Genomic DNA, 26,276 nt, shown 5'->3' with positions numbered 1-26,276 from the left:
CGACATTCAAATTGTCCTTTTATTATTGAGGATTTCAATCGAGACCTTTGTTTTCTGGGCTGGGGGTTGTCTGGGCTGTCTCAGCTTTGTACCAGAGACAAGTTTGGAACTTTCCAGATCAGATGACCGCGGTAGCCCTGAGTTCAATCCAGTGCAACACACCGTCTTTCTGCATCTCCTGCAGATGCAGCCCGTGCCTGGTTTAACTTGTAATGCTAAGTGGAGACTATCATCGGGGAGAAAAATTCTCGTTGATGGGGAAACATAGCTCGAAGTCAATCACTATTCTATATTTGAGCGAACCTTCCGCCTCACTAGGGATTCGGAACCGAATGACAGGTGTTTTCACCGATGGGTGACCCTCGGGGCTCCTGTGTGACGAAAAGACAGCGCTTGCAGGAGGATTGTAATAGGCCAATTTCCCAGCAACCTTCTTTCCCTGGTCTCGTTTAACGCTGTCCACTCACGGTCCCTCATGGCCACTCACCAGCCTCGCTGCCCTCGGGACATTAATCTCTTTCGAACTTCGGCTTCGAACTGTTTAGCTTCCACCATTTCAAGCCCGTCATTATTATTAGAACAAAGAGCCGAATCGGACAAGATTGGTTGGATAGGGTGTACTTCCGTTTTCTCACTAGACTCCCTTCGCGGGGAACGTGGCACGGTGGTCAGACTCCTCCGGCGTATAAAATTCGTGTTGTGACTGGTGTGCCTGCGACGAACGGTCATTAAAAATAGCAAACCCTGCGAGAGTATTAATCTAAACTGAGTTCCAGGACCATAAGCAGTACCTTTGACGGTCTTGGAAGAATCAGCCAAGATAACAAGTTGAAAGAGATCAGGCAAAAGCTGAGGATTCTAAGCGACGAAGGATTCTAGCCTCTAGATTTACTCTCTTGGTCTCTCTCCACTACCCATTCCTAGGAGAATTTTAAAAGCACAGACATTATAGGCTTGAGTACTCCTAGTCTATTGGACTAAAAATCTACCATCGTCGGTTATACGGAGGGGTTCCCGCCAGAAGCGACGTAATTATAGATCGGCCGCCCCCACCCCTGCAGCTAAAACCACAACACTGGGATTCTCTGAACCTCCAACTCCCCTCCGGTCTTGTTCCTATTCAACTATTGACGTCAACCATGTCTAGGACAACTTGAATCAGCCGATAAAATATCATATTTTACCCCAAGTGTCCAGTAACTTCTGGTATTCGAGAGGACACGCGAAGGGGAATCCCCCGGCGAAACGCCAACAGCGCTCGCGACAAGGCACACAACTCACATACAGTCTCTATACATTTTGATCAGAGCAATATTGCAAGCTGCAAGCGTGCTTTTCCCAGTGCGACACGTTCGATACAATTTGGAACATTTCAAGTTCTTCGAAGCGGTAGTTATCTCGGAATATTCTTGATTTATATCAAGTTTATGGAGAAGCAACGGCGTTGACAGACTCCGAACCCATTGATCTGTCGATATTCATTCACACTGGAATCTTGCCACGAAACCTGATCAGGAGATTTCATTTTCGACAGAACTTCAGTGTATATTACCGGGTTGCTGGTCAACCGTCTGGACTCGTCACTCCTTTGATTTGAATTATCACCAAATTACTTGTCGCTGGCCGACATTCTCAAAAACGCGGAGAAAGAATGGCCGCAGCTCAAGATTCCTGGTGGAAGAGGGCTGACTTGACCGTTTCCAAGGTCTTGTTCCATTTGTTCTTTTGGGGTTCTCATATTGGTATCTTTGCTGTAGGATGGTATGCATTCTGACTTCTATCAGCTCTTAGATTGCGTTACTGACATTCTCATAGGTACCTGCAGGCTTCGAATCCAAAGTTGGCGCCGCTGAATGCTCTTAGCTATTCAGTCTGGATCTCACGAGGCGCAGGTCTCGTCCTTTCCGTCGATTGCACTTTGATCCTATTTCCTATGTGTCGGAACATTCTCCGATGGATGAGACCACAGATCAGATGGTTACCACTGGATGAGTCGGCGTGGTTTCATCGGCAAATAGCCTATGCTATACTAGTATTCACAGCTATTCACACCGCTTCTCACTACGTAAAGTAAGCTGCTTTCTTATCCACCATGCCCTGGTTACTTTGTTAACACTACTCAGTTTCTACAACATCGAAAAAGATCAAATCCGTCCAGAACTTGCAGTAACGATTCATTTTGCTCGCGCAGGTGGTATCACTGGCCATGTCATGCTCCTGTGCATGATGCTCATGTATACCACCGCACACCATCGTATCCGCCAGCAAGCGTATGAAACCTTCTGGTATGGACATCACCTTTTTATTCCGTTTATGCTGGCACTCTATACGCACGCCACTGGGTGCTTTGTCCGAGATACCACCGACCCTATCTCCCCTTTCGCAGGGCAACAATTCTGGGATCATTGTCTTGGCTATGAAGGGTGGAGATGGGAGCTGGTCATCGGAGCATTGTATCTCTTCGAGCGACTTTACAGGGAGATCCGGTCCCGGCGCGTGACAGTCATCACAAAAGTCATCCGTCATCCTTATGGTATGATCTGCTTCCTTTCACCAATGCTAGATTGGCCACAACTAACAAAATGACCTTAGCCGCCATGGAGATCCAGTTCCACAAACCAAGCATGAAGTACAAAGCTGGGCAGTGGGTATTCCTCCAAGTGCCTGATGTCTCCAGCACCCAATGGCATCCATTCACCGTTACCTCCTGTCCCTTTGATCCATACCTCAGCATCCACGTCCGCCAAGTCGGAGATTTCACCCGAGCACTTGGAGACGCACTCGGTTGCGGTCCCGCCCAAGCTAAAGATCTTGAAGGCCTCGACCCCAACGGAATGTACGAAGTTGCCTTACAGAACGGACAAACCATGCCCGCAATCCGCGTGGATGGACCATACGGAGCACCCGCAGAAGACGTGTTCGACAACGAGATTGCCGTACTCATCGGCACCGGGATTGGCGTCACACCATGGGCATCTATTCTCAAGAACATCTGGCATCTGCGTTCAAGCCCCAACCCTCCCCGTCGACTACGACGTGTGGAGTTTATTTGGGTCTGTAAGGATACCTCTTCATTTGAATGGTTCCAAGCTCTACTATCTTCCCTCGAAGCCCAATCCGCCAACACGGCTGCTAGCGAGGGAAGCACCGAGTTCTTGCGTATTCATACGTATCTCACACAGCGTCTCGACGCTGACACCGCCGCAAATATCTACCTCAATTCTGTCGGGCAAGCGCTCGACCCGCTCACCGAACTAAAGAGTCGGACGAACTTCGGTCGTCCGGACTTCAAGCGACTTTTTACTGCTATGCGGCTTGGCTTGCTGGACCAGTCTTACATGACCGGTCTACAGAGTGCTGCTACAACCGAGATCGGAGTGTATTTCTGTGGTCCTAATACTGCTGCTATGCAGATTAGCGATGCGGCTAAATCTTCATCAACCAAGGACGTCCGGTTTAAATTCTGGAAGGAACACTTCTAGTCTTGTTTCCCGTCTTTCTGTTTCCCTTTTCCGCTTTTGTTCTATCATTCACGAATGACACGAATCACGAATCTTTCTTTTTTCATTATTACTTTTCCATGATTTCATGGACTCTTTGCGTTATCCCTTCTATGTTGCATTTTACATCTTGAAGGGGACATGAAGCGGTCTGCTTATAGGAGTGGGTGGGTACCAGCGGGAATGTTGGGTTGTAGGAATATATGGCAATAGACTTGACAAAGTCCTTTCAATAATAGTACTGTTTGGCTTTCAAATTACAGGTAAATTTCCATTGCAGGACTTTTAGATAGTACGTATGTTCTGGATGTTATCGCCACGCCCAATCCCTCAAATATATCAGCGTTCGACTGTTACATAGTGATAGAGATAGTATCCCGGACGTGCGGAGTATCTTGAGACTGCAGAGTCAAATATGTTCCTTCATAATCCCGAAGCATTTGATGTCGGATCTATTTATTCCATGATGATGATCCTGGCTCTGCGATTGATGAAAATACCCAGACTAGACAGGCCGAAGACACCAAAGACACCAAAACCGGAAAGGATGTACAGGGGAGCAGAGCCTGACTAGCAACATCACGGACTTCATCATCGACACACGCAACATAATAGTCGAGATCGTTTCTGTGGTAGGTAGAAGAGTGCGGCATCCTACAGTAGCAGATCCTTTTAGGTCGATTGGAGAGCTCTCCGCAGGCGACGCTAGAGATTCGTTTACTTCGCTCCCCACCTCGGGATGGCATTTTATCGGATGATGCTCTTATCCAACGCATTCAGGCTTTCTTCACGGTGCTCCCTAAGAATGAATGTCTCTTCCGAATCGTGTTTCTGGATGGTCTTGGAGGGTTTGGACGGAGGACGGAGTACTACCACGGGGAAAGTTATCAAGTTTGTGGATCGTTGGAATCAAACCTTCTAAGGTTGGAAGTATTGTCTCTTCTGTGTTGATCATATCGGCCACCCCGTACGTCATCAGATGTATGCAAATCGCCCATCCTCTCGTGAAATGACGCATGACATCTCTTCCAGATCTGCGATGGTGTCGGACTGTGCTCGAGCTGAACAGGAGCGGTGTGGTGAGTATGATGAGTATATCGATGCGGGTCCGATGCGGGAGTCGACGCCCCTTTACGATCACATGAACTGCATCCCGTGGCGATCAGCGGGCAAAGACTGCTGGAAATGGGTCCATTCATAGTGCCCTTCCAAGGCCATCTAGCCCGTGATGCATTAAAACTGCAACCATAGCATTAGGTTTGTTCCACGTCTGACTGGCGGTCTAGTAAAGATCTACATATAGTCTGGCTGACACCACGGGCAAATCATGATGGCCTAAGCGATTACCACGATTGATTACTGCCAAAGAACTCCTCGGCGCATTGAGAATGGGATCTCTTGTGAACGATGTGATTGACCTCTTTCGCGGTCACCCAAACCCAGGCTTGTTGCCGATGGACGCCTTGACGGCGGCCTCGGCGGCGGTCATGGCCGACCCCAAGATCCAAGCGGACGCGTTGGTATATGGCCCCGATGAGGGTTATGCGCCTCTGCGACAACATGTGGCCGAGTGGTTAACCTCGTTCTACCAGCCTCCTGAGCCTAGCCCGGCCGAGAGGATCTGTATTACGGGCGGTGCCAGCCAAAACTTGGCGTGCATTTTACAAGTATACACGGATCCAGTCTACACCCGCAATGTGTGGATGGTGGCCCCCACGTATTTTCTGGCGTGCCGGATGATGGACGATGCCGGTTTTACCGGTCGAATGCGCGCAATTCCCGAGGACGAGTCCGGAATTGATTTGGCGTATTTGCGTCGAGAATTGATCGCGTCGGAAGCAAAAGCGGTTGAAGAAGGCAACCTGAAGCCGGTACAGACGATCCAAGGAGTGAAACGGGATGTCATTGGGAATCATTGAGCTGACGGTTCACAGACCCATAAACCCTCTCGACCATGGGGCAAGGTATACAAGCATCTGATCTATGCAATCCCAACCTTCTCAAACCCAGCCACCCGGACGATGTCATTGTCAGAGCGAGAGCAGCTAGTTCGGCTGGCGCGGGAGTTTGATGCGCTGATCATCACGGACGACGTATACGACTTCCTCCAATGGTCGCCGGATCCTACACAACAGCTCCCAGCGCCTGGTCGCGCTTGTCAGCCGCGTCTGGTCGACGTGGATCGATACCTCGACGGGGGGCCCCGGGACGAATGGGGTCACACCGTCAGCAACGGCAGTTTTAGCAAGCTGATCGGACCGGGAACACGCACAGGGTGGGCCGAGGGGACGGAAAAGATGGCCTGGGGTATATCACAAGCGTATGTCCCCCTTTCCTCTTGCTGAGGGTAATCACGATCGCTGGAAGACTAACTTTGAAATTACTAGCGGCTCGACTCGGTCTGGAGGGGCCCCATCGCACCTCGCCGCCGCGATCATTGACCAGCTCTTTCCGACTGGGGTGTTCCAACAGTACTTGGAAAAGAGCTTGCAGCCGATGTATTCGAGAAGATATCACCGTTTGATGGACGCCATTCGAGAACATCTACTTCCCCTCGGAGTTACTCTTCCCCCCCAGCCCAAGGTGGCGGGTGGCTATTTCATCTGGGCTCAGCTTCCGGCTCCATTATCAGCCAATACGCTAGCACCAATTTCACTACAGGCACATGGAGTGAAAGTGGCCACGGGCGGCATCTTTCAGGTTCAGGGGGATCCTTCGTCTGACCAAGCGGGGCTGGACCGCTACATTCGACTCTGTTTCGCTTGGGAGGACGAGGGTCGATTGACGGAGGGAGTTCGTCGGCTGGCGTGTGCGATGCTAGAAATATTGGAGAAGTCGGTGTAAGAGTGATATCTGGGACTTGAAGGATTTTCCTTGTACACGTACATCGTGTAATAGAGAGCAAGGGCATCTTATGTTAGCAAATATAAAGTGCCCTATCAATTGGCACGTTTCCTCGTATGGAACAATATATTGCCATCTTTGCCATAATAGTATACCTAATGTCACTAGAAGTCTATCTTGTCCCCCTTTTCTCTCCTCGCTGATGCGTTTAACTATGTAATCAGGGAGTTGCACTATATTTGTTTCCGTCCCATACTCGCTGCGGCCAATGCATCCTCCATACGGTTCCATATCTTGGCCCTATCTTCCAGCCCAACGGCAACTCGTACAATCGTTTCCTCCAGCCCATTTCGTCTCGCCCAGTCCTTTTCATTCTGCAAGACCATTTGTACATAGGGCAGGGCAATGGTTACATCTGCCCCGAATGACGGACCTTTGCAGACATGAAAGTTGTTGAAGAATAGAATGGCCGAAGGCACATCTTCAAAGCGAATGGTGAATAAACAGCCATATCCAGGGATGAAGTCTGCCGTGGCTGGTCGCATTTGCGCACGATAGTTCTCCACTGACCAACACACGGATGGATAATAGACGGCAGCAATTGGACTAGCCGGATCGTCAACCAAGGAAATGAGACGGCTGACCAGGTAGGAAGCGGTCTCGTTCGTTCTGGCGGTGCGAGAAAGATAGTTTCGACTATTTCTCTCTAGTTGAATGGCATCTTCTACGTAAAGTGTGTTGGCGTAAGATGCAGACAGTCGGCTGTGGAGCTCCGTATAGTAAACCGAATTGGGGTTGAAGATTACGCTACAAATCGTATTAGTTCCATCCGCAGAAACGAAGAGAATTGTACAGGCTTCACCTCCCAGCGAGAACGTCGCCATAACCATTGAAGGTTTTGGTGAGGGATGAAATAACGATATCTGCGACATCGAGAACATCGACATTGGCAAAACCCCCGATTGTCTCATCAACGACCACAACCAGGTCATGTTTCTTGGCCAGCTGTCTCGCCCGGCGCAAGTTAACAGTCCGCAGCAACGGATTTGATGGGCATTCGCACCAAATGGCCTGCATTTTGTGGACCTCCGCCGGTGTCTGTTCCAAGTACGATGCCAGCTGGTCGAGCTCTCCATCAGTCCCAAACGAGTAGAAATGCAATCCCGGTCCATAGGTCTCCATCATTTTGATCGTGAGTTCGTATGAAAAGCCTAGGATTGCAGTCTCTCCCGGTCGCCAGTTGAGGAGGAGCTGGTGAACGTGGTAGATGCTTGACATACCCGATGGATAGAGGAAAACGTCGGAGTTGGTCACCTTGTTTGGCCTTGGGACCGTCGGTACTGTGCGCTCGACTAGGCTAGCGATTCGTAAGCGCAGAGCATTATAAACGGGATGGAGTGTTATCGGCGAGGGTCTGGTTCGAGATAGATCCAATTGCATGGGCTGAAGATCAACATGTTTTCGTAAACAGTCCTCCGCCTGTCGAGATGAGAGTCCTGTTCCGGTCAGTCTCCAGAATGTCGCTGCCAGTACAGCGGCACTTTGGGGATAAGCAACGGCATAAAGAACGTCATTCGCTTGGTCGTAACTGTTGTGTCCTGGATGCGAGAGGACCTCAATAAGATATAGCAGGACAGATGAAGGACGAACATCAGCCTCCTTATCCCCTTTGAGTGTTAGAATGTAGTCCCTGCAGCGGCTGGCTGCTGTACCACTGCTGAACAACATGATCGAGTCGCGGACATGTTTTTGGTCTAACATATCTCTGCAGCGAATGGACAACTACCGGCATCACAAGCGAAATCAATTAGCGCATGTTGTCTGCAGTGTCGTTGACCCCTCTGGTTTTCAGCGTACTTACATCCTTGACGCTCTTGTGCAGAATTGATCGAGGATATCCATGTTGGAGGGTCGCAAGCAATTTGGCGTCGCCTAGCCCGATGCCAACAATGTCCTTCCATGTTTCCAATTGCACTGATACTGCATGGGGTCTCCTAGGGACGGGTTCGCCCAGAGATGGCCGTTCAGACACTGTCATGATCGGAATTCAGCTCGAATGTTGTGATCTTAATCCCTGATGTCATTGGTCGAGTATAAGTATATACCGTACCAACCATCGAATCGGTCAAGGAGTCAGTCGTTCTGACCGCTCAGTCGGTGGGAGTTACGGTGAAAACAGGTACAACATATATGACGCGCAAGCCTTCAGCTCGCCTCTTCCGTGATTCCAAGCTAGGGTGCATGAAGTAGATCTATCGGACGCGTAAATGACCTGCAGATTTGAAATACGTGCACGCATGAATCGGGCCCACCATCGGCTTTGTATGCACTAAGCTGCCGATCAGTTCTTCACCGAGTTCTCCAGGTTTGATGAAATGGTGGATTTATTGCTTCTCTGTTACAATCTGCCCCTGGACTGGCGAGTTACAAACTAGGCCAAAAGACCAGTATATCTGAGCATTACGCTCAGATTGTCCAGGTTCCGATATATATAGTGCGTGACATGATCATTCTCCTAGGTACATGGGACTACCACTTTAAAACGAAGCGTACTATATGCCTCCTCATGTATACCCGCCCCGGCAATGGGCAAATGGAAAGGCACCCATTGCAACAATAGGCTCTGAATGTTCAATTGTCAAACGCCATTATCAATCCGAGGTCTTTTTCTCTACTAGTAATCATTGCAATCCATGCCCATCGCATGACTATAAATTAGACTGGCCCTTTAGTCCCAAACCCCGTAGCGAGGCTATATATTACCTAAATAGCATCAGGCCATAAGGAAAGGATATTATAGACTGATGTTGTTGAGATACATGTAGCAAAATATTACCCAATTAGGCAAATTTTGTTACTTTAAGCATTTAATTGAATGTCTCTTCATATAGCCACTTTGGTCTGAAAAATATCATCAAATGGCGGTTTGGCCGAGTGGTCTAAGGCGATTGAGTACGTTTCTCTTCATCCAAACATATCCACCAACACATTCACTAACAATTCCAACAGCTAGAAATCAATTCCGTTCGCGGGCGCATGTTCGAATCATGCAGCCGTCGTTGCATTCTTTTTTTTGTTTCCATAAAAGATCCATGGACATTGCCAAGGTCTTCGATCTTTACCTCTCAGCCAATCATATCCGTTAGCATCTATATCCATCTGTGGCTCCTAACTACCCATCTATTTTACCACCTCTTTGTTAATGAATTCCTTGGACTTATATGAAACCTACATGTTTTTATATTGAGCTTTTTACCCCCCAAGCTATCTGGATACGCTATTTAAGAATTTAGGTGTCTCTTATTCCGAAGATGTCTCTTTCTCGGTATAGATGGCTGATGAATGAATTCTCTGCACCCCTCACTAATAGGCAATAATAGATCATCGACGGTATGTCCCCATTTGGCAAAGTCAGAAAGCTTCTGTGTCGACTCCCGAAGACTGGTGAGATCCTTTGCAGCCACTGTGATTGTTGCCAGGCTCGCCTCCCTTGCACGCACCCATGCAGTCATCAAGACATATCCCTGGCGGAATTCGGTGGCAAAGTGTCGCTCGGATGCGGCCCGTGTGCACTTCAGTCTATGAGGGCTGCCGCCTCAAAAAAAACCCCGACAAGTGAAATGGCCACGCAGCGGGCCTAAATGATAGGTCGCGGTGATACGTGCTATTCAGGTCCACCACGAGCTGAGTCCCAGATTCGTCAGTCATGACATCGATCCCGGCGGGCCCAAAATATCCACTCCGATGAAGATAATGACCCACAGCATTGATCGTGTCGCGGTATTGGCGCTCCAGGCTCGGTTGATTATGGTAGGAGATGAACCCACCGGACCAGCAGAACGCCCGATCAACCTCCTGCCGGTTACAAGAACTGAAGATCACTCTGATTTCGTAACAAAAAAATCGAGATCATTCAAATGGCCAATAACGCTGATACTCAGCTTTTTCCTCGTCAGTCTCAGCCAATTGCTCTAGTATCTGATCTTTGACTTCGTCGAGGGCAGCTTTGCAATCATCGTATCGCTCGTGTTCAACGAAGCCTTTGTCGGGCCACAAATCGCCCATTTTCTCCTTGATCTCAGACACAAGCTCAGTTCCTGCTATCGCATCATCGCTGTCAAGCTTGATGCGCTCGAAATCTGTTTCCAAAAAGTCAAACGGGAATGGAGTGTCGCTAGTGACCCCAGGTAACTCCGCCCACGTGTCTTTCAGATCGACTAAAAGCGATAGGAAGTGCGCCTCGCCGTATTCGAACATACGGTGAGCAAGAAATATCAGTCCGTACGCCGCGGTCTTTCGGAATTCGACTACCCGATGTAAGTCTGGATTTTTAGCATGCATGAGTTTTCGCCATCCAATGAAAACGTTTTGAATTGTATACTCGCGTATAGCCGCGGACCGTCCTTCGGGGGAAAGCCCAGATAGTGTCGGCCTTGGTACTAGGTCGAGCGTCTCAGGCTCAAGGCCATCCCAGTCGAGGAAAGCTGGATCGGGATTATGATTGAAGAGGGGTGAGATGTGACAAGACTGCCAGTCAATGATACCTGTGATCTTTCCGGGGTTATGTGGGTCTACAAAGATGTTGTCATCATGCAAATCATTATGCCAGAGGCATGAGTTGGTGATAGAGGTATCCTTTGGGATAAGGGCATCAACGATCTTTTGGTACCATGATAACGCAGCAAGCTTCTTTTCCGCGTTGGGTTGGTAGAGTTTTGGACCACAGAATAAAGCAATCTGTTTTGGTGGTTTCAGATACTGGATTGCTTTAATCTCTCGCGTACCAACGGCTTGCAGATACTGCGTTAGAGAAACCCCTACAAACTCGTCAGTAGGGGTGAGAAGAACATATAAACCCTAGCTTACATGGTCCTCTTTCAATATCCAAACTTGATCTGCCCGCATCAAACCAATCTCGACCAGTAGCCGGCCCAATAGCAAACTCTGAATCTTTAATGACCATGCCATCCTTAACATAGTGGTTGCCTTGTGGGGACTGTAGGTCTCCGGCGTAGTATAGGCTGCCGTAATGCGAGAATGAAACGCTCAGCCATTGCTTCTGCAGACCTGTCATGGCGAGAATAACTTTAAGCCTCTGCTGTAGTTGCATCGTGCTCCAGACTTGAGCCAGTGGCACACCCTCGACTTTATCCATGATAATAAATTCAGCCCCAACAGGATGCAACTTTGCTTGCGAGTTCCATGCGTGGACATACGGCACTGGGGTGTCAAGAACTTTACTAGCCTCCCAATCCAGTCGCATTAGACAACATTGAAGGTCTATGGAGTTTAAGATGAACTTACGAAGTCCATTATGGCGACTTCACTAGCCGTGGTGAAGTGTGGAACGCCAGCATTCGGATTAGGTACCTTAGCTACGACTTCTCGACCATCGTTCATGGTCATAAGAAATGTTTTGTTGAACATGCCGTCGGGGTACTTCTTGATAGAAATGCATTGAGCCGCCCCGACCGAGTCCGCCGCGACTCTTGCGAGCCTGTTCAAGTCGAATTTGATCTCTCGCCTTCGAAGATTATCTGCCTCATCGACAATAAACCGACCACGCGTGAATTTGAAGAATTCATCATTGGAGTTCCAGTCTAGTGATGTGTTTAATCGCGCTCGGTGGGCGTAATCACCTGACTGGGAAGAGCTCATGTTGGTGGGATAGTGATATTGGGACAGCAGTGAGGATTTCGAGATTGATCGGCTGTATTGCTTCGGGCTTTGTATTTTATTCCGAACGTAGCACCAAACACGCACGGATGAGAGTCGGCACATATTCCATCAAATGTAATGGTTCTGATGGTGCCTCCTTCCAAGAAAACACGGGCCCCAATCACGTGGGCATCAGGTTATTGATAAAATTGAGAGGTATTGATGAGACTGATTCTGAAAGTACTGCGTGGTTCATGTGTGGTGGTGGATGGGGGTGAGACAGTGTCTGGCCCCTGTAATACGATCAGCCAGCACGTGACCTGGATAATTGAATAATGTATTACCTACCTAGGTAGGTAATTATTGCCTCTGTGACTTTTCAATCTCCATGTATCCATACTTACATGATCTGAATGGTAGTACTACAAAACACTGTCCTTTGGCAATCCTGGCCTCAGACATCCATTTCAGTGTGCTCACCCACCTCAATCAATTACCTGCAGGTGTGAACTCTCATTAGGGTTTCAGGATTTGGTTATGAACCTTGCCTAGATACAAGTTAACTCGAATATTTTCACACCTGAGGTATAAGGCACCAAATATTGATTTGGTGCCTAAGGGTCATGTGACCCATAAAAAAGCACATATACTACACTTAATGTACCTACCTCTATTTCCCTATAGTATAACTATCTAGATGGTTGTTGTTGCAAGTAAAGCAATATAGGTAACTAGTCAGTGACCAAGTCCGGACCCATCCATCTGGTCTCTATTCACAGTTAGGGTTTGCCAAGGCCATTGAGCCGCATATCTTCTCCACTCTTTCTTTCACCTGGGCACTTCACTCCACATATCCTTTCTAGGTACCTTCCAATTACCATGCCTGGGACGTCTACTCAGTTCAACACTGATACTGACACTGTTATGTCCGGTATTTGCACTAAGACTAAACCACCACCATCAATTTTGATTGACCCGTTTGCCGAAGAAATTTGCGAGCTCAAAATTGGCACGTCTACGCAGTGTAATACTGTGGTCTAAACAGTCATCATGTTTGAGATTCCCACTGCAGCAGGACCCAAATCTCCATCCATCGATTTATTTAAGTCTCGAAGCCGGCACAAGCGCTAAATGGGATATGCCCGCTCAGTATGGCAGTGATAGTGACAGTGACATTCAAACTGTTATCCTGCGTGACAGTTCTGGGAGTGACCCCACTCAAATCTCCAGCCCTGGCCAGAAAAGTCCTAGCGCTATGCCCGACACGCCCTCTGACGATTCTTCTTATGCAGGCTTGGACAGCTCTTCTGGTGCCAAATCCGAATCGTCCTCCATCCACGGCTTTGATACGTCATCTCGGCATGGTTCTGAATCAGAGGAGGAAGAGCCCCAAAAGGTTCCTAAATGCTAGCGGTGTACTCCTCTCCTATTCGAGATAGACAGCGTATTCAGACTAGCTGTGATAGTATCCACGACCTCCGCCGCTGGCTCCTGGATCCAGATGAATTCATCAATGAAATATATCGTGCTGGAGGGGCATTACTCTGTTCTCTACCTGGACAATCTTCAATCTGAAAAGCAGTTCGCCTTTTATGGCAGTTCTTGAAAACATCAGTCTTCATAATAAGATCCTTTCAGTTCTTGAGTACCAAGTCAATACATCCTCGGTCAAGATCAAAAGGTGTTACTGCGGATTTTGGCCGATATTACAACCCCCATCGACTTTGATTATCAATGCAACTCATGACACATTTAGCGACAATTGATATCTTCGATGCGATCGTCGATGTGAGTAATACAGGCTGTTCACAGGATCTAGGTCCCCAGGGAAAGGTATGGCCACTACCATGTGGCCATCCTTAGATATCACACTATGCTCCATTTTTGATATTATTACATTTTCTTTCATTGAGTACTTCGTGGAGGATACAGGCCGGGTGAAGAGAGTAATAATCGCCTTCGGAGTAGCCAGACTTTTGCCCTGAAATGCAATGTCTGAAGTTGTCGAGCTGGTCGAGTGCTTGATTGCATGGCCCTCGTGGGGGCTAATTCACGGTTAGATCAAACGTAGTAAAGTTATAAGTATCCAAACTCACGAAGACGTCTGTCACATCTATGAGTCGGACAATTTTATCTCTTAGGCGATCCCATTTAAACCCCCGAATGCTGTGTTGACATATTATATGCTTTGATGTATTTGATAAACCTAACCTTGGAAACATCACCGGACATACTATAATACTTAGGATAATTGTATTTGACAAGTGCTGGTTTTGTACTTCACATCTACATAGACAACTATATATACGCAGCTCCAACTAAGCACGCCATATCTCCCCCAAGTGAGCGAGGCTTATAAATCCGCTTGGAAATACCCAAGCCAAGCGGGGTATATAACCTTGGAATCACAGCTATTCTCATTCCAAATAAGAATCGATCTGCCAAGATTATTATTTTTTTGAAAAAGGTATAACCCGGAGGACAACCAAATCAATTACAAGATGACCGACCCACAACCCAACCGCCAGCTGCACCTCACAGCCTTCATGCGGCCAGTCTCGCTACACACAGGTGCTTGGCGGTACCCGGGCTCGTATCCCGACGCCAACTTCAATTTTAAACACATCGCTCAGTTCGCTCAAAAGCTAGAGGCCGCCAAGTTCGATGCCTTCTTCATGGCCGATCACCTGGCTGTACTGAACATGCCCGTCGAAGCTCTCAAGCGCAGTCATACGGTTACCTCATTCGAACCTTTTACTCTGCTCTCCGCTCTCTCTTCCGTAACGGAAAAGATTGGTCTTGCCGCCACCGCTAGTACCACTTACGGCGCGCCGTATCATGTTGCCCGGCGATTTGCCAGTCTCGATCACCTGAGTAACGGAAGAGCGGCATGGAATATTGTGACTACCGGAAACCCGGAGTCGAGTCATAATTTCGGCTTCGATGAGCATTTGGCTCATGGTGATCGGTATAAGCGTGCTCGTGAATTCTATGATGTTGTTACGGGGCTGTGGGATAGTTTTGCCGATGATGCCTTTACCCGCAATGTCGAGACAGGGGAATATTTTGATCCCGCGAGAATGCATGTGCTGAACCACGCTGGCGAGGAGTTGAAGGTTCGCGGGCCGTTGAATATTGCCAGGCCACCGCAGGGATGGCCGGTTATTGTGCAAGCAGGGCAAAGTGAACCAGGACGACAGCTAGCAGCTGAGACTGCCGAAGTTGTGTTTTGTAGCCCAAAGGATATTGAGGGTGCGAAGGCCCTTTATGCGGATATCAAAGGACGAGTGGAGAAGGCGGGACGGAAGAGAGACCAGTTGAAGATTCTACCCGCGGCAATGGTTATTGTTGGGGATAGCAAGCAAGATGCACAGGAGAAGAGACTTAAGTTGGATAGTCTGGTGCATTACGACAGTGCCATCGCTTCCTTGTCAATCTCGCTTGGGGTGGACGTCAGTGATCTTGATCCGGATAGTTTGTTGCCAGATGACCTCCCCGAGACCAACGCGAGCAAGACAGCCAGGGAGGCTGTTGAGAAGCTGGCAAAGAAAGAGGGACTTACTATCCGCCAGCTTGCGCAACGATATGGTGGATATTCAGGGCTGACATTCCTCGGTTCGCCAAGTGATATTGCCGAGGAGTTGGAGACCTGGTTGCGTGAAGAGGCTTCTGATGGCTTCACGTTCACATTCCCGTTCTTGCCCCAGGGCCTGGATGAGGTGACAGATAAATTGATCCCTGAACTTCAGCACAGAGGTCTTTTCCGCAAGGACTATACGGGATCGACACTGCGTGCACACTTTGGTCTGGAGAGACCCGAGAATCGTTTCTTTAGTGAGACATCGTAATGTACATAACCAAGATAGATTATATCACGGCAACAACGGTATTTCAGGTTAGTTCTGTTCAAATAGTAGGCCTATTGTAACTGTTGTGCCCTATTTACCTGCCATGTCACTGCATGAAGTTCAACTGGGAAGTGGAAATACCATTTTTTAATCCAGTAGTTGTAGTGCTATGAAAAACAGAATATCTAGGACCTCTTGCCAGCCGAATGGATGAAGAGTCTGTGAACTCAAGTAACGCTTGCCATAGATTGATAGCTAGCTTTGGGAGCCCCGATAGTCTAAGAAAGATGGTTGAGTATAGTCAAGGCCGTGTTTTATATAGACATCTAGACTAAGGCGAGGGCCGTGGACTTTTGCACGGGCTAGGAGCTTGTGGGAAAGACCGCTCGACGTTGCAATGACTATGTGCGTCATCGAATTTGTATTGGTGTCGTTTTTGTTGAACATTATCCCAATGCGTGCATATTTGCTATTTGCATGTTTGCCTCATTGCTTGTTTGCTACCCAATGAGCCTTCGTTCAGACAAACCCCTGCATTTCTAGCTTTAATACATTAATGATTCTTCTGCTGTTTTCTACCGAGTCCCCCGCCTAGTAGTAATCTATACAACAGTTTTATTTAATCCAAGTCTCCAGTATGATATGTTGGAAGTCTAGATTGAAGTCCCGTCCTGGTAACCTTTCGTGCCTGGGCAACATGCAATGCACACAGACTCCGGTTTTGTTGTTTTGATAGTTTACGTCAAGATAGTTTTTACAGCATTGCTAGCTTTCCTACGCTTGGACCGTGGGTGGAATCATACATGTATTTCATTAGAATTACACAAGTGAAGCACGGGGTCTTCACTTCTCAGAACAAGTTGACGTTACTCTCACATCCAGGTGAAGGGGATCTGAGATGCATCCCCTCCACCTGGTCGTCATCTGGATTCCCCACTGTTCTCTCCCCTTCCTCCCCTCCCCCACCCCCAACTCTCACTCCCCTTCAGGGCCTACTCGGCCCAGAAGCCCTCCAAATGGTAGTGGACCCGAAGTCCACGGCGCAGCATCTCCGAGTACAGAGCCCGAAGCTCTGCAGGGTCGAACCCCGAAGGGTTGACCTCCCCTGGCCGGTTGAGGCGGCAGGGGGGCAGGCGGTTGGTCAAGTCCGCCCGCAAGTGTTCGAAGGCGAGCAGGTACAGCTCCTTCGACCAGGGACAGGAGCGCAGGGCCCGGAAGGAGATCTCGCGGGCGCGGCCGACGTTGTACTCAGCGTACAGTTCGTAGAGGATGTACAACCTCCAGATAGTGAGGTTGCTCTGCGCAGAGGTCGAGCTTGCCAGATCGAAGGGGCTCTTCCGTGTTGGGGTCCGCCCGATTGGGACGACCCCAGCATCGCCGATCGCTCGCTCGAAGGCCGCCCGAATTGAGTGGGGGGTCGAGCCGAGCATGAGAGGGCGGCCCATTTCAGCGTAGATGCTGAAAAGGTGAGTTGTGACCGGCACACGGTAGATTGACGTAGGCCCTCGTAGATCCAGTGCGGCCCTAGCTTTAGCCCCGATGGTGACGTCGAAAATATCGCGGGTTCGGTCGCTCATATGCAGCCGAGCCTCGTTCCATTTGAACAGCGACAAGAAAAGGGTGTTGTGAGGCCACCATTCTAGGCTGTCCAGTAGCAGCGCACGAACATCGGCAGGTCTGAATTGGCCACTCTGCTTGTCCACATAGTGGTACAGGATCCGGGCTCGAGATTGGTGCAGCAATTCTCCACCGAAGACCCTGAAATGATCATGGGTGCTGGACAGGACTCTAAGAGAAGTGGCAGCGTTAGTATAAACCTCGAGGACGTCTTCAAGTCGCTCGCCCATGAGATAGAGGACGATAGCATAGCAGTCCACGTAAGCTGTGTATGCTTGCATTTTCCTGAGATCCAAGGCATTTTTCTGAGCGATAAACAAACACTGTGAATGGTTAGCATGGCGCTCAGTGAGATCAACGGATAAAAACTTGCCTTTTTGATCCTGAGAAAATTCGTTCGATTAATTTCAATTTCATCAGTTGTGTCGTATGACAGCAAGTGGACTCGATTGTAAGGCATAGCCTGCAACAGGTATGATGCTCGATTCTTTTGACCAGCGTGAAGCATTTCCCAAACCCACGAGTTCCACAAAAATACAGAGTCAGTGAGCTCGTAGGGGCCAAAGTTCTGGCTCATAGATAAAGCGTTGGACCACACATTGTGAGCGATTTCAAGTTCGCCAGTTCGCCAATACATGAGCGCAACGGCATTGTAAAGTCTCAGGTTTGATGATCGCTCCTTCAAGAGTCGCTTCCCATACTTCTTACCAAGATCCTTGTCACACGCGAAAGTTACTGCAATAGCGTATTCAGCCAACTGGCCGTCTCTGAAGACATCGGCAAGGGCATGGAGAGTCAAGAGTACAAAGTTGGGATCGATGACACAGGAAGAATGGGAAGTAGTTTTAGCCCACTTCGTCATCGCTGAGAACCATATCTTTGGGTCGGCAAAAAGAGTATCGGTGGTGTGTATCAAGGTATGGTGAGGGAATGCGAAAGGTTCGATGGTTGTGGTTGCGGCATATTGCTGAAAGGTGATCCAGTCCGCGATTGTGTTTTGAGGATCATCCATGTATTCGTTTCGCAGGAAATTATCCCCAGTCCACAGTCGGCTGGTGTGCATGTTCGCAGGTGATGTCAAGTGGGGCAAATGGCAGAAATACAAGAAACCATCAACTATGGGACCTAGGCTGTGCTCCAAGTCCCAGAAGTATGGTAGTATCTGCGTGCAATCTTGAAGAAGGACCACTCGAAAAGAGTCATTCTCTTTGGATTCATCAAAGGTGTGAGACGGCATGCGATTTTTGACCATCCTCGTTCTTTCGGCAAATGCCCAGGTTGGGAACAAGTTTCGAATATTCGCCTCGGAAGTGTTAACACGCTCGTCGACAGGAGCACGAGGGTTTTGTGCACTGTTCCAGGGTTGCCAATGAGGCTCTCCAATTCGAATATGCCCAGTTGCCCAGAACTTTTTGAATTCCACCAGGGCCTCTTCTTTCTTCCCCATTAGATGGGCTGGGCGGAAGAAGGTAAATTCGAGCACTGCTTGCCATAGACCGACAGCTAGCTCTACATGTCCGGATTCTCGAAGAAACAGGGTCAAACGGAGCAGCAAGTATGACCTGATAAAGGGTTTCTGCGGTCCGAAGCCAACATGTGAATGGATCTTCAAGCAGTGGGCGTAAGTCTTGAAGCAACTGTCAAAGTTGAAATCCTGACTGTCAGTCTGACAGTAGTCGAGATACTCTATCCATAAAGTGATGAACTCAGAGTGGTTCCGGAGGACTGCGTCCCATTCCAGTGCGAGTCTTGTTGCATCCCAGACTTTCGCACCCTCTTCCATACGGCCCAGCAAGAGATGGTCACGTTCGGGATTCTCTGCGTTGGCCTCGATCGCTTTTTCATACACATACAGCTTGGCTCTTGCCACAACTTGGATATCATCGTGGTGGGACTCCCCGTTGCCAGATCTAGCGCCAGTGATAGCAATTTCCTGATGCTCAGCAAGACGGATCCATGCTTGGATGTCATTAGGTCGTTGTGCCACTGCGCTGTTCAACTTGGCATTGCGGTTCAGAATTTCGGCTTCGAGAGCCAGTCGAGTGAAGGCGTTCGCATCAAACTCCTCGGTGACTTCTTTTTCGGACACAGGCGGATCGTTGATAGAGCGATAAGACGGTGGTTCATTATCTAAGTTGGCGGCTGCCGAAGCACCGGGTTCAGATGGGCCTGTTGTTGAGATGAAGTGTTGTGCATGCTGGGTCTGCGCATCAAGGTTGGCATTAAGATCAGACCGGAGGCGCATGGGAAGATTGATGGACAAAGCAGATAAGGTTTCAGCGGAGAGAGGCTTGGCTGCAGAGGTTGCAGAGGAGCCTGAGTCGGGGCGAAGAAGGATAAGGGGACCTTGGTCATATCGCGTTTTGTAATCAATACGCTGGTTAGGGAGCCCAATCACGTACCCATTGCCATTGCGACGGTACGTAGGAACCTCGTAACGATCCACGCCGTAACGTGTATTGTCGCGATCACCGCGGCTGTCGACGACAAATCCTTTGTTTGCCTCATCGTTTGCACCGTTTACATCGTCAATGTTTTCCCCACTCAGACGCTCCTTTATTTTTCCACGTGTCGCCTCTCCATGACCACCATCCGAGCGCCCTCTATGGCGACGGGAGCGCGGAGACTCTCTCCGGTCTACACGCTGACGGTGGCTTGCGCGACGCCGGCCTTGTTCATGTTCGGAGCCAGTAGCGGTGGCCGGAGGAGAGGGAGGGGGAGGTCGGAAGCTTGAGAATTGTGGGACAGCCTTTATTTGGGTCAGTCGAATATCTACCAACGTGTAAGTGAGGGCTAACTAACCTTAGACCCAGGTGAGTCCATCGTGGTGGCTCGATCTTCCTTATCGAGTCGAGCGGCTGGCTGATAACGCGGAGGAATAATTCTCCGATGGGCGGTCGAGCTGGCCGGCAAAAAAAAAAGTCAACCGTTTGCTCTCGGTCAAACTGAAGCTTAAGACTTACCTCAAATTATTTGAACCTGCCTCCCCTTCGGTTCGCAAGAAAAGGAAAGACCACTGTCAAGAGTCTTAGGGATATGGGTCACTGCGCAATTGTGTGAGCATCGATACAAAACAACGAGAAAAGTCCGCAGAACAGCCCGCCAAAAGAGACTTCACCATGGCTTCGTCTCTCGCCGCGCAGCTGTCGCAAATTGCGGCCAAGTCGACACACGAGCTTGACCTTAAGGCGCAAAGGATTTCACACTCACAGTCACTTATTTTTGACCCAAAGGTCGCCGGTACTCAAGACTTTGATGCGATTTATGATATTTGTTATGATGGGTTCCGGGAGTTGTGCTCGTTGGACCCCCGGTTTGCAGAGTTTGACCGCACGATCTTCAGCGAGCAGAGCAAAGCGGAGGACCGCAGTCAGATGAACGTACCTCAGAACAAGGAATTGGATACTGTCGTTGAAGCTTTCCTGGCTCTGGTTGGCGGCAGGCTACAATTGAGTCCTGCGGTCAAAGCTGTGGATTGGCTTGTGAGAAGGTTCAGGTGAGAAAAGCTCGCGGGGGATGGTGCAGATCGTGAGATCGTGAGATGCGAGACGTGGCGGCTAACTCATATGGCAGGATCCACGAGTTCAATACAACAGCCGTATTATTGACGTTCTTGCCGTATCATACGACGCCTCTCTTTTTGAATCTTCTATCTATTCTTCCGGAAACCCTTACGCCAACATTCAAAGTCCTCACTCCATACAAGAATGGTCTCATTAATCCGCCAAGGCACCCGCTTGTTCACAGCGCAGCGACGAATAAGGCTTTCTTCTCCGAATTAAACGAATATGTCCTGAAGGTGTGTAGGCAGCAGGCCCAAAGCCATGCACTACTTGCATTTTGGGCTGGAATTGTTACAGAAGCTGTCGCAACAATGTTGGATGGCGCTCGCTCGGGGAGAAGAGAGGCCGAGAAGCAAAAGCACGAAGACATCCTTCTGCGGATTTTGCCGGTACTGAGTAACGCTTTTACAATGAAAAAGGTCTCGGAATTGATCGTCGGCTGCTATATGATCTGTGTTGTACTGGCACAGAAGGCCTTCCTCTCGAATGAAGTTATCGAGGGTCTAATGGAGAGTGTTGTGGGTTCATGGACAGAAGATACGAAGACATCTGGTCTGATTTGCCTTTCAGTTCTTGCACAGCAGAAGCCTTCTATTACAATCCCGAAAAAGGTCTTCAAGGGCATCCTGCGCCTTGAAAACCCTATCGGCCAACTTTCTGAAATCGCGCCGCAATATCAGACATCTAACTTGCTGCTTGGTATCATTGCCGGCTGCTTGACTGATCTTGACAAGCCGGACAATACTCGCCTTGCAATTCTGGCTTCCGTCTTTGAACGCAAGATGCTTGGCGAGAATGAGATTGCCAAGGCTATGGGCCTGGTTCTCGAAGCAGCTTCCAATGCAGATGAGACCCGCCGAATGTCTTTGGATGTCCAGACCCAGCTTGCTGAGCTGGTTCAAGGATTCAACCGGTCGGAAACCCTGCAACCTATTTTCCAGAAGACTTTGACTGGATCTTCGTTCAACGTCTCGGCGCTGGAACACAACCTTCAGACCATTGTCGAGGCCCCCATTGTAGCACACGCCATCGAAGATGTGGATATGATTGATGCGGACGATCAGCCCCAGGTGGACGCCTTTACTCCGGCCCTGCAGTCTTTGACCAAAGAGCCCCTGTTCCCATCCTCGTTCCTCTCCAAACAGTCTATCATCGAATTCGATAACCTGGTACGTGTTTTCGCCTTGGCGGTGGACTCTGAGGAGAACATCGCGCTTTTCACGAACTTGCCAGTCTTGGGCAAGTCCCAGGCGACCAAGACCCCTCAATATTTGTCCTTCTTTATCAGAGTTGTTGCTGGCCACTACCCCATCGGAACAAAAATCACTGCTCTAAACATCATATCATCTGTTCTTTCATCGGCACCTGCAGGCTTTGATCCTCAGGCACTGCTCCCATTCTTGTTCGTGGCCCTTTCGGATCCTTCCGAGCGGATTCGCCGTGAGACTGCTGGCGTTTTGGCTGTTATCGGTTCTTTGTACAAAAAGAACACCAATGCCGGTGACAGCTCGAAGCCATGGGCCCACGACGCCATCTATGGCAAGGGCAAGCAATCTACTAGTGTTGCATGGCTCACTACCAAGGACTCCCAAAAGGTCTTGGAGCGCGCATTGCTTCCAGGATTAGAGGAGTCTATCCTTGACTCGAACCATGTTGGTAGAACTGTTGAAGCTACTCTACGGGGCAACGTGCTATCTGAAGCTTCGGGTGCAACTGAACTCAAGAAGTCTCTCCGTCTTAGCCTCTTTACTTTCATCTGCTCCCACGTCGTCAAGATGCCTGTTTTCGCACCCAAGATTAGCCTGCTTAAGTTGGTCAATAGCGTGGAGAAGATCTCTACTGCAACCCTGACCAGTGAGCTTCTCCCAGTCCTCGATGATTGGCGCCGCTTGAACGAGAAGCAAGTCGAGGAAATTTGCGGCAAGGAGCGCATTGTGGCCTCCGAGACAGAGCATTTGATTGCTGCTATTGTGACATCCAAAGACAAGGACGCCGTCGATGTCCTTCTCTCCAATGTCAGCTCCGGCGATAACTTGCGCCCATCCTTTGTTGCGGCTTGCTTTGGCCAGATCAAACATATCTGGGCTAAGATCCCCGAAGACCGTCAGTTGGCCGCATCCGAGAAGTTGCTCGATATCTCCCTCGGTGGTTCGGCCAATACCGCTTCTCTGGCAAACAACTGCCGAGATGTTCTTCGCACTATCGAACTTTCCGGTGCTGTGCTCCAGCAATTCGTTCAAAAGATTCCGGTCTCTATTACTGATGTTGAGTCGGTCGGCCCTGCACCGAAGCGGAGACGTACTAGCCAGAACAACATGATTGCCATGACTGTCAAGGACGAGGCGGAGCTTAGCAAGTTGATGGACAAGATGACTTTCATCTTAGAGATCGTGGACAGCTCCTCACCCGAAACTCACCCCGAGCTTGTTGATGGATTGTTCCAGACTCTCGCTGCTCTTCATCACTTCAAGTCGCAGATCCAGTCTGGCATGAGCTATCTCCTCAGTCTGACTCTGGGAAGTCTCTTGGCTATTGTCAACACATCCAAAGGATCTGCTAAGCCGCAGTTCGATACATCCGTCATCAGGGCCGACCTGGTGGTGGACTGTGTGCGAACAACTGACAGCCCGCAGGTTCAGAACGGGGCTCTTCTTCTCGTAGGAAGTTTGTCTGTCATTGCGCCTGAGTTGGTTCTCCACAGCGTCATGCCAATCTTCACCTTCATGGGCACTACTGTTCTGCGAAAGGATGATGACTACTCCGTGTCGGTCATTGACCAGACCATCGATCAAGTTGTCCCTGCCCTCATCCAATCTCTGCGTAACCAGAAGAGAGATGTTGTCTCCGGAACTTCCGAGTTGCTACTCAGCTTCACTGCGGCCTTCGAGCACATCCCCTCGCATCGCCGTTTGAGACTCTTCCACGCCTTGATCAGCAAGCTTGGAACACAAGACTTCTTGTTCGCTGTCCTAGCAATGCTCGCTAACCGATACTCCACCGACAAGGATGTCCTCACACTGATGACTGGTCTGGTCTCAGACACCACACCTGTCGTGGAGCTTACCACCTACAGCAAGTACTTAAACCTGGTCAGCGATTCTCTTAAGCCCAAGCCAAGTATCTCCCAGGTCCTTCTTGGAATTGGCAGCGACGATGGACGCGACGCCCAGAGCATCTGCGTTGATCTCCTGCGTGATCTTGCCCACTTGTTCAAGCACTCTTCTCTCAAGTCTAAGCTTGAGACAGCCTTTGAGTCGGACGACGAAGTTGCTGATCAGTCCCGTGCTTGCTTCTCTCGGGTCCTGACCCAGGTACTGAGCATCGGCGAGGCTGTGCAGAGCATGAAACCCGTCAGCCAGGCTTGTGGTGAGGTCCTCGGTGCTTTGTTCAGCACTCTGTCTCTTGTCGACTTCTTGGATACCATTGAGGTTCTCCTCCAGGGTCCCAATGACGAGCTTCGACGCAAGGTCCTTCGTTTGCTCGAAACCCGCCTCCGCCAGAACCCCGAGCGCGATAACCTGTCGCAGATCCGTGTTCTCGACTTCCTACCCACCCTGGTTGGCATTGTCGAGTCGTCTCCGGATATCCTGCTCAAGCATGCTGCTGTTTCGTGCATTGACCGCATCACCGACAAGTACGGCCGTAAGGACCCGTCCAAGGTCATTGCTGCCGCTAGAGTCGTTGCCAGTGAATCTTGCCTCGGTCAATCTGATGACCGCATTCGCTACATGGGTATCCTGTGCCTGGCTTCTATGGCCGAGGTGCTGGGTCAAGCCATGATTCCCGCCCTTCCGGACACACTCAAGCGTTCATTGGAATTGCTCGAGTTGAGTCTGCTTTCTGGCAAGGAGAACTCGCGACTCCACGACGCCGTCTTTACCCTCTTCTCTGCCCTCTTCGTTCACCTGCCATTCATGATCTCCGCTGGTCATTTGGACAAGATGCTCCTCCTTTCCTTCAAGTCTGCTAGTGCGGACATCGAGGAGAGCAGCGATGAAAGCCGCCAGGAGTCCCTGCGGTTGATGGCCCGTAAGGTGGATGTCGCTGCAACTCTCGGCGCTGTCGATCGCAATTGGCAGAACGCCGTCCAGGCTGGTCCCATTGCTGTGAACGAACTCTTGGAAGTTGTCACAATTGCTGTTGACAAGCACCCCAAGTCGACCATTGCTAAGAACATCGGTGTCCTTACGAAGATCCTCTTCAAGGCCTTTGATCTGCGCCGTGAGCAAATTGCCCTTGGCGACAAGGCTATCTTCGAATCGACTGCTATTGATGAGGCCGAAACGGCGCTCAACGATGTCACTATCAAGATGATCTACAAGCTGAACGACAGCACGTTCCGGCCCATCTTCCTCAAATTCGTTGAGTGGGCCACTACCGGTGCCCCCAAGGACGAACAGGCTCAAATTTCGCGCCTGACGACCTTCTACAAGTTCCTCGAGGTCTTCTTCGGTACCCTCCAGGTATGTGTGCTCACAATTCTTCAAACCTTAATTTTCATCACTAACTAATACCTTCTTAGTCAATTGTCACCGGGTACTCCAGCTATGTGTTGGAGAACGTTATCAGTGTCCTGAACACGACGGGTCCCTCCAAGGCTCAGAAGTCCCTCTGGTTGGCCGCCCTTCGTATGCTCCGCAAGTCCTTCGAGCATGACCAGGATGGTATGTTTTCTCTCTCGATCCAATTTAGCTTATTGCAACCCCTAACCTCTACTATAGAATTCTGGCAAAGCCCCTCCCACCTCGCCAGCATCTCCAGTCCCCTCATCGCCCAACTCGGCCACGCAACCACCACGACCACCTCAAACATGGTCATTGCCGACGTCGTTCCCACGATCACCGAATTGGCCATCGCCGCCGACTCCACTGATAACCACAAGGAGCTGAACTCCGCCCTGATGAAATACCTCCGCCCCTCCTCTGCGCCTAACGCCCGCTTTGCCGGTGGTGACAGCCCCCACACCCGTCTCGCGGCCCTCAAGACCGAACAGGCTCTTACGGAGCAGCTTGGTGAGGAGTGGTTGGCTCTTCTGCCGGAGATGCTGCCTTACATCAGTGAGCTCATGGAAGATGAGGATGAGAGTGTTGAGAGAGAAGTCCGCAGATGGGTTAAGCAGATTGAGAAGGTGCTTGGTGAGCGTCTGGATGATATGTTGACTTAAAGCTTGTGTTTATGATTGTGATTGTGTACAAAATTTGCATTTTCTTGGCGTCCATAGAACAGGTCCTGTGCAGGCCTTGCAG

The 26,276-nt window shown here is 49.7% G+C and overlaps 8 protein-coding genes across 8 annotated transcripts; 5 read left to right on the top strand and 3 right to left on the bottom strand.

Annotated features, from left to right (window-relative positions):
• Positions 1-1,523: 1,523 nt before the first annotated feature.
• Positions 1,524-3,482, top strand: N7516_002050 (putative NADPH oxidase (NoxA); the record flags this gene model as incomplete). Its single annotated transcript, XM_057214770.1, has 4 exons — positions 1,524-1,761; positions 1,816-2,070; positions 2,124-2,533; positions 2,593-3,482. Exons 1-4 carry the CDS (start codon positions 1,652-1,654, stop codon positions 3,480-3,482), a joined length of 1,665 nt encoding a protein of 554 aa, XP_057076653.1. The 5' UTR covers positions 1,524-1,651.
• A 1,406-nt stretch (positions 3,483-4,888) lies between these two features.
• Positions 4,889-6,344, top strand: N7516_002049 (aminotransferase-like domain-containing protein; the record flags this gene model as incomplete). The annotated part of the gene is made up of 3 exons (XM_057214769.1): positions 4,889-5,371; positions 5,435-5,820; positions 5,888-6,344. The coding sequence occupies 3 exons, from the start codon at positions 4,889-4,891 to the stop codon at positions 6,342-6,344; spliced, it is 1,326 nt and encodes a 441-aa protein (XP_057076652.1).
• Positions 6,345-6,577: 233 nt separating this feature from the next.
• On the bottom strand, positions 6,578-8,382 carry N7516_002048 (uncharacterized protein; the record flags this gene model as incomplete). Its single annotated transcript, XM_057214768.1, has 3 exons — positions 6,578-7,151; positions 7,207-8,126; positions 8,206-8,382. The coding sequence occupies 3 exons, from the start codon at positions 8,380-8,382 to the stop codon at positions 6,578-6,580; spliced, it is 1,671 nt and encodes a 556-aa protein (XP_057076651.1).
• A 1,871-nt stretch (positions 8,383-10,253) lies between these two features.
• N7516_002047 (phosphotransferase enzyme family protein) lies at positions 10,254-12,132 on the bottom strand (the record flags this gene model as incomplete). The annotated part of the gene is made up of 4 exons (XM_057214767.1): positions 10,254-11,161; positions 11,211-11,589; positions 11,649-11,944; positions 12,090-12,132. 4 exons carry the CDS (start codon positions 12,130-12,132, stop codon positions 10,254-10,256), a joined length of 1,626 nt encoding a protein of 541 aa, XP_057076650.1.
• A 749-nt stretch (positions 12,133-12,881) lies between these two features.
• Positions 12,882-13,413, top strand: N7516_002046 (uncharacterized protein; the record flags this gene model as incomplete). The annotated part of the gene is made up of 2 exons (XM_057214766.1): positions 12,882-13,024; positions 13,110-13,413. 2 exons carry the CDS (start codon positions 12,882-12,884, stop codon positions 13,411-13,413), a joined length of 447 nt encoding a protein of 148 aa, XP_057076649.1.
• A 1,090-nt stretch (positions 13,414-14,503) lies between these two features.
• On the top strand, positions 14,504-15,850 carry N7516_002045 (LLM class flavin-dependent oxidoreductase; the record flags this gene model as incomplete). Its single annotated transcript, XM_057214765.1, has 1 exon — positions 14,504-15,850. The coding sequence occupies one exon, from the start codon at positions 14,504-14,506 to the stop codon at positions 15,848-15,850; it is 1,347 nt and encodes a 448-aa protein (XP_057076648.1).
• Positions 15,851-16,842: 992 nt separating this feature from the next.
• N7516_002044 (uncharacterized protein) lies at positions 16,843-20,290 on the bottom strand (the record flags this gene model as incomplete). The annotated part of the gene is made up of 3 exons (XM_057214764.1): positions 16,843-17,790; positions 17,841-20,216; positions 20,270-20,290. The coding sequence occupies 3 exons, from the start codon at positions 20,288-20,290 to the stop codon at positions 16,843-16,845; spliced, it is 3,345 nt and encodes a 1,114-aa protein (XP_057076647.1).
• Positions 20,291-20,586: 296 nt separating this feature from the next.
• On the top strand, positions 20,587-26,194 carry utp10 (snoRNA-binding rRNA-processing protein UTP10; the record flags this gene model as incomplete). The annotated part of the gene is made up of 4 exons (XM_057214763.1): positions 20,587-20,963; positions 21,041-25,493; positions 25,553-25,694; positions 25,752-26,194. The coding sequence occupies 4 exons, from the start codon at positions 20,587-20,589 to the stop codon at positions 26,192-26,194; spliced, it is 5,415 nt and encodes a 1,804-aa protein (XP_057076646.1).
• Between the last annotated feature and the right edge of the window lie 82 nt (positions 26,195-26,276).

The sequence above is a fragment of the Penicillium verrucosum genome (assembly GCF_028828655.1).
Source record: "Penicillium verrucosum strain IBT 35672 chromosome Unknown utg000001l_segment0_segment0, whole genome shotgun sequence".
In the NCBI taxonomy this organism is placed as follows: Eukaryota; Fungi; Ascomycota; class Eurotiomycetes; order Eurotiales; family Aspergillaceae; genus Penicillium; species Penicillium verrucosum.
This window is presented reverse-complemented; position numbering and strand designations above follow the sequence as displayed.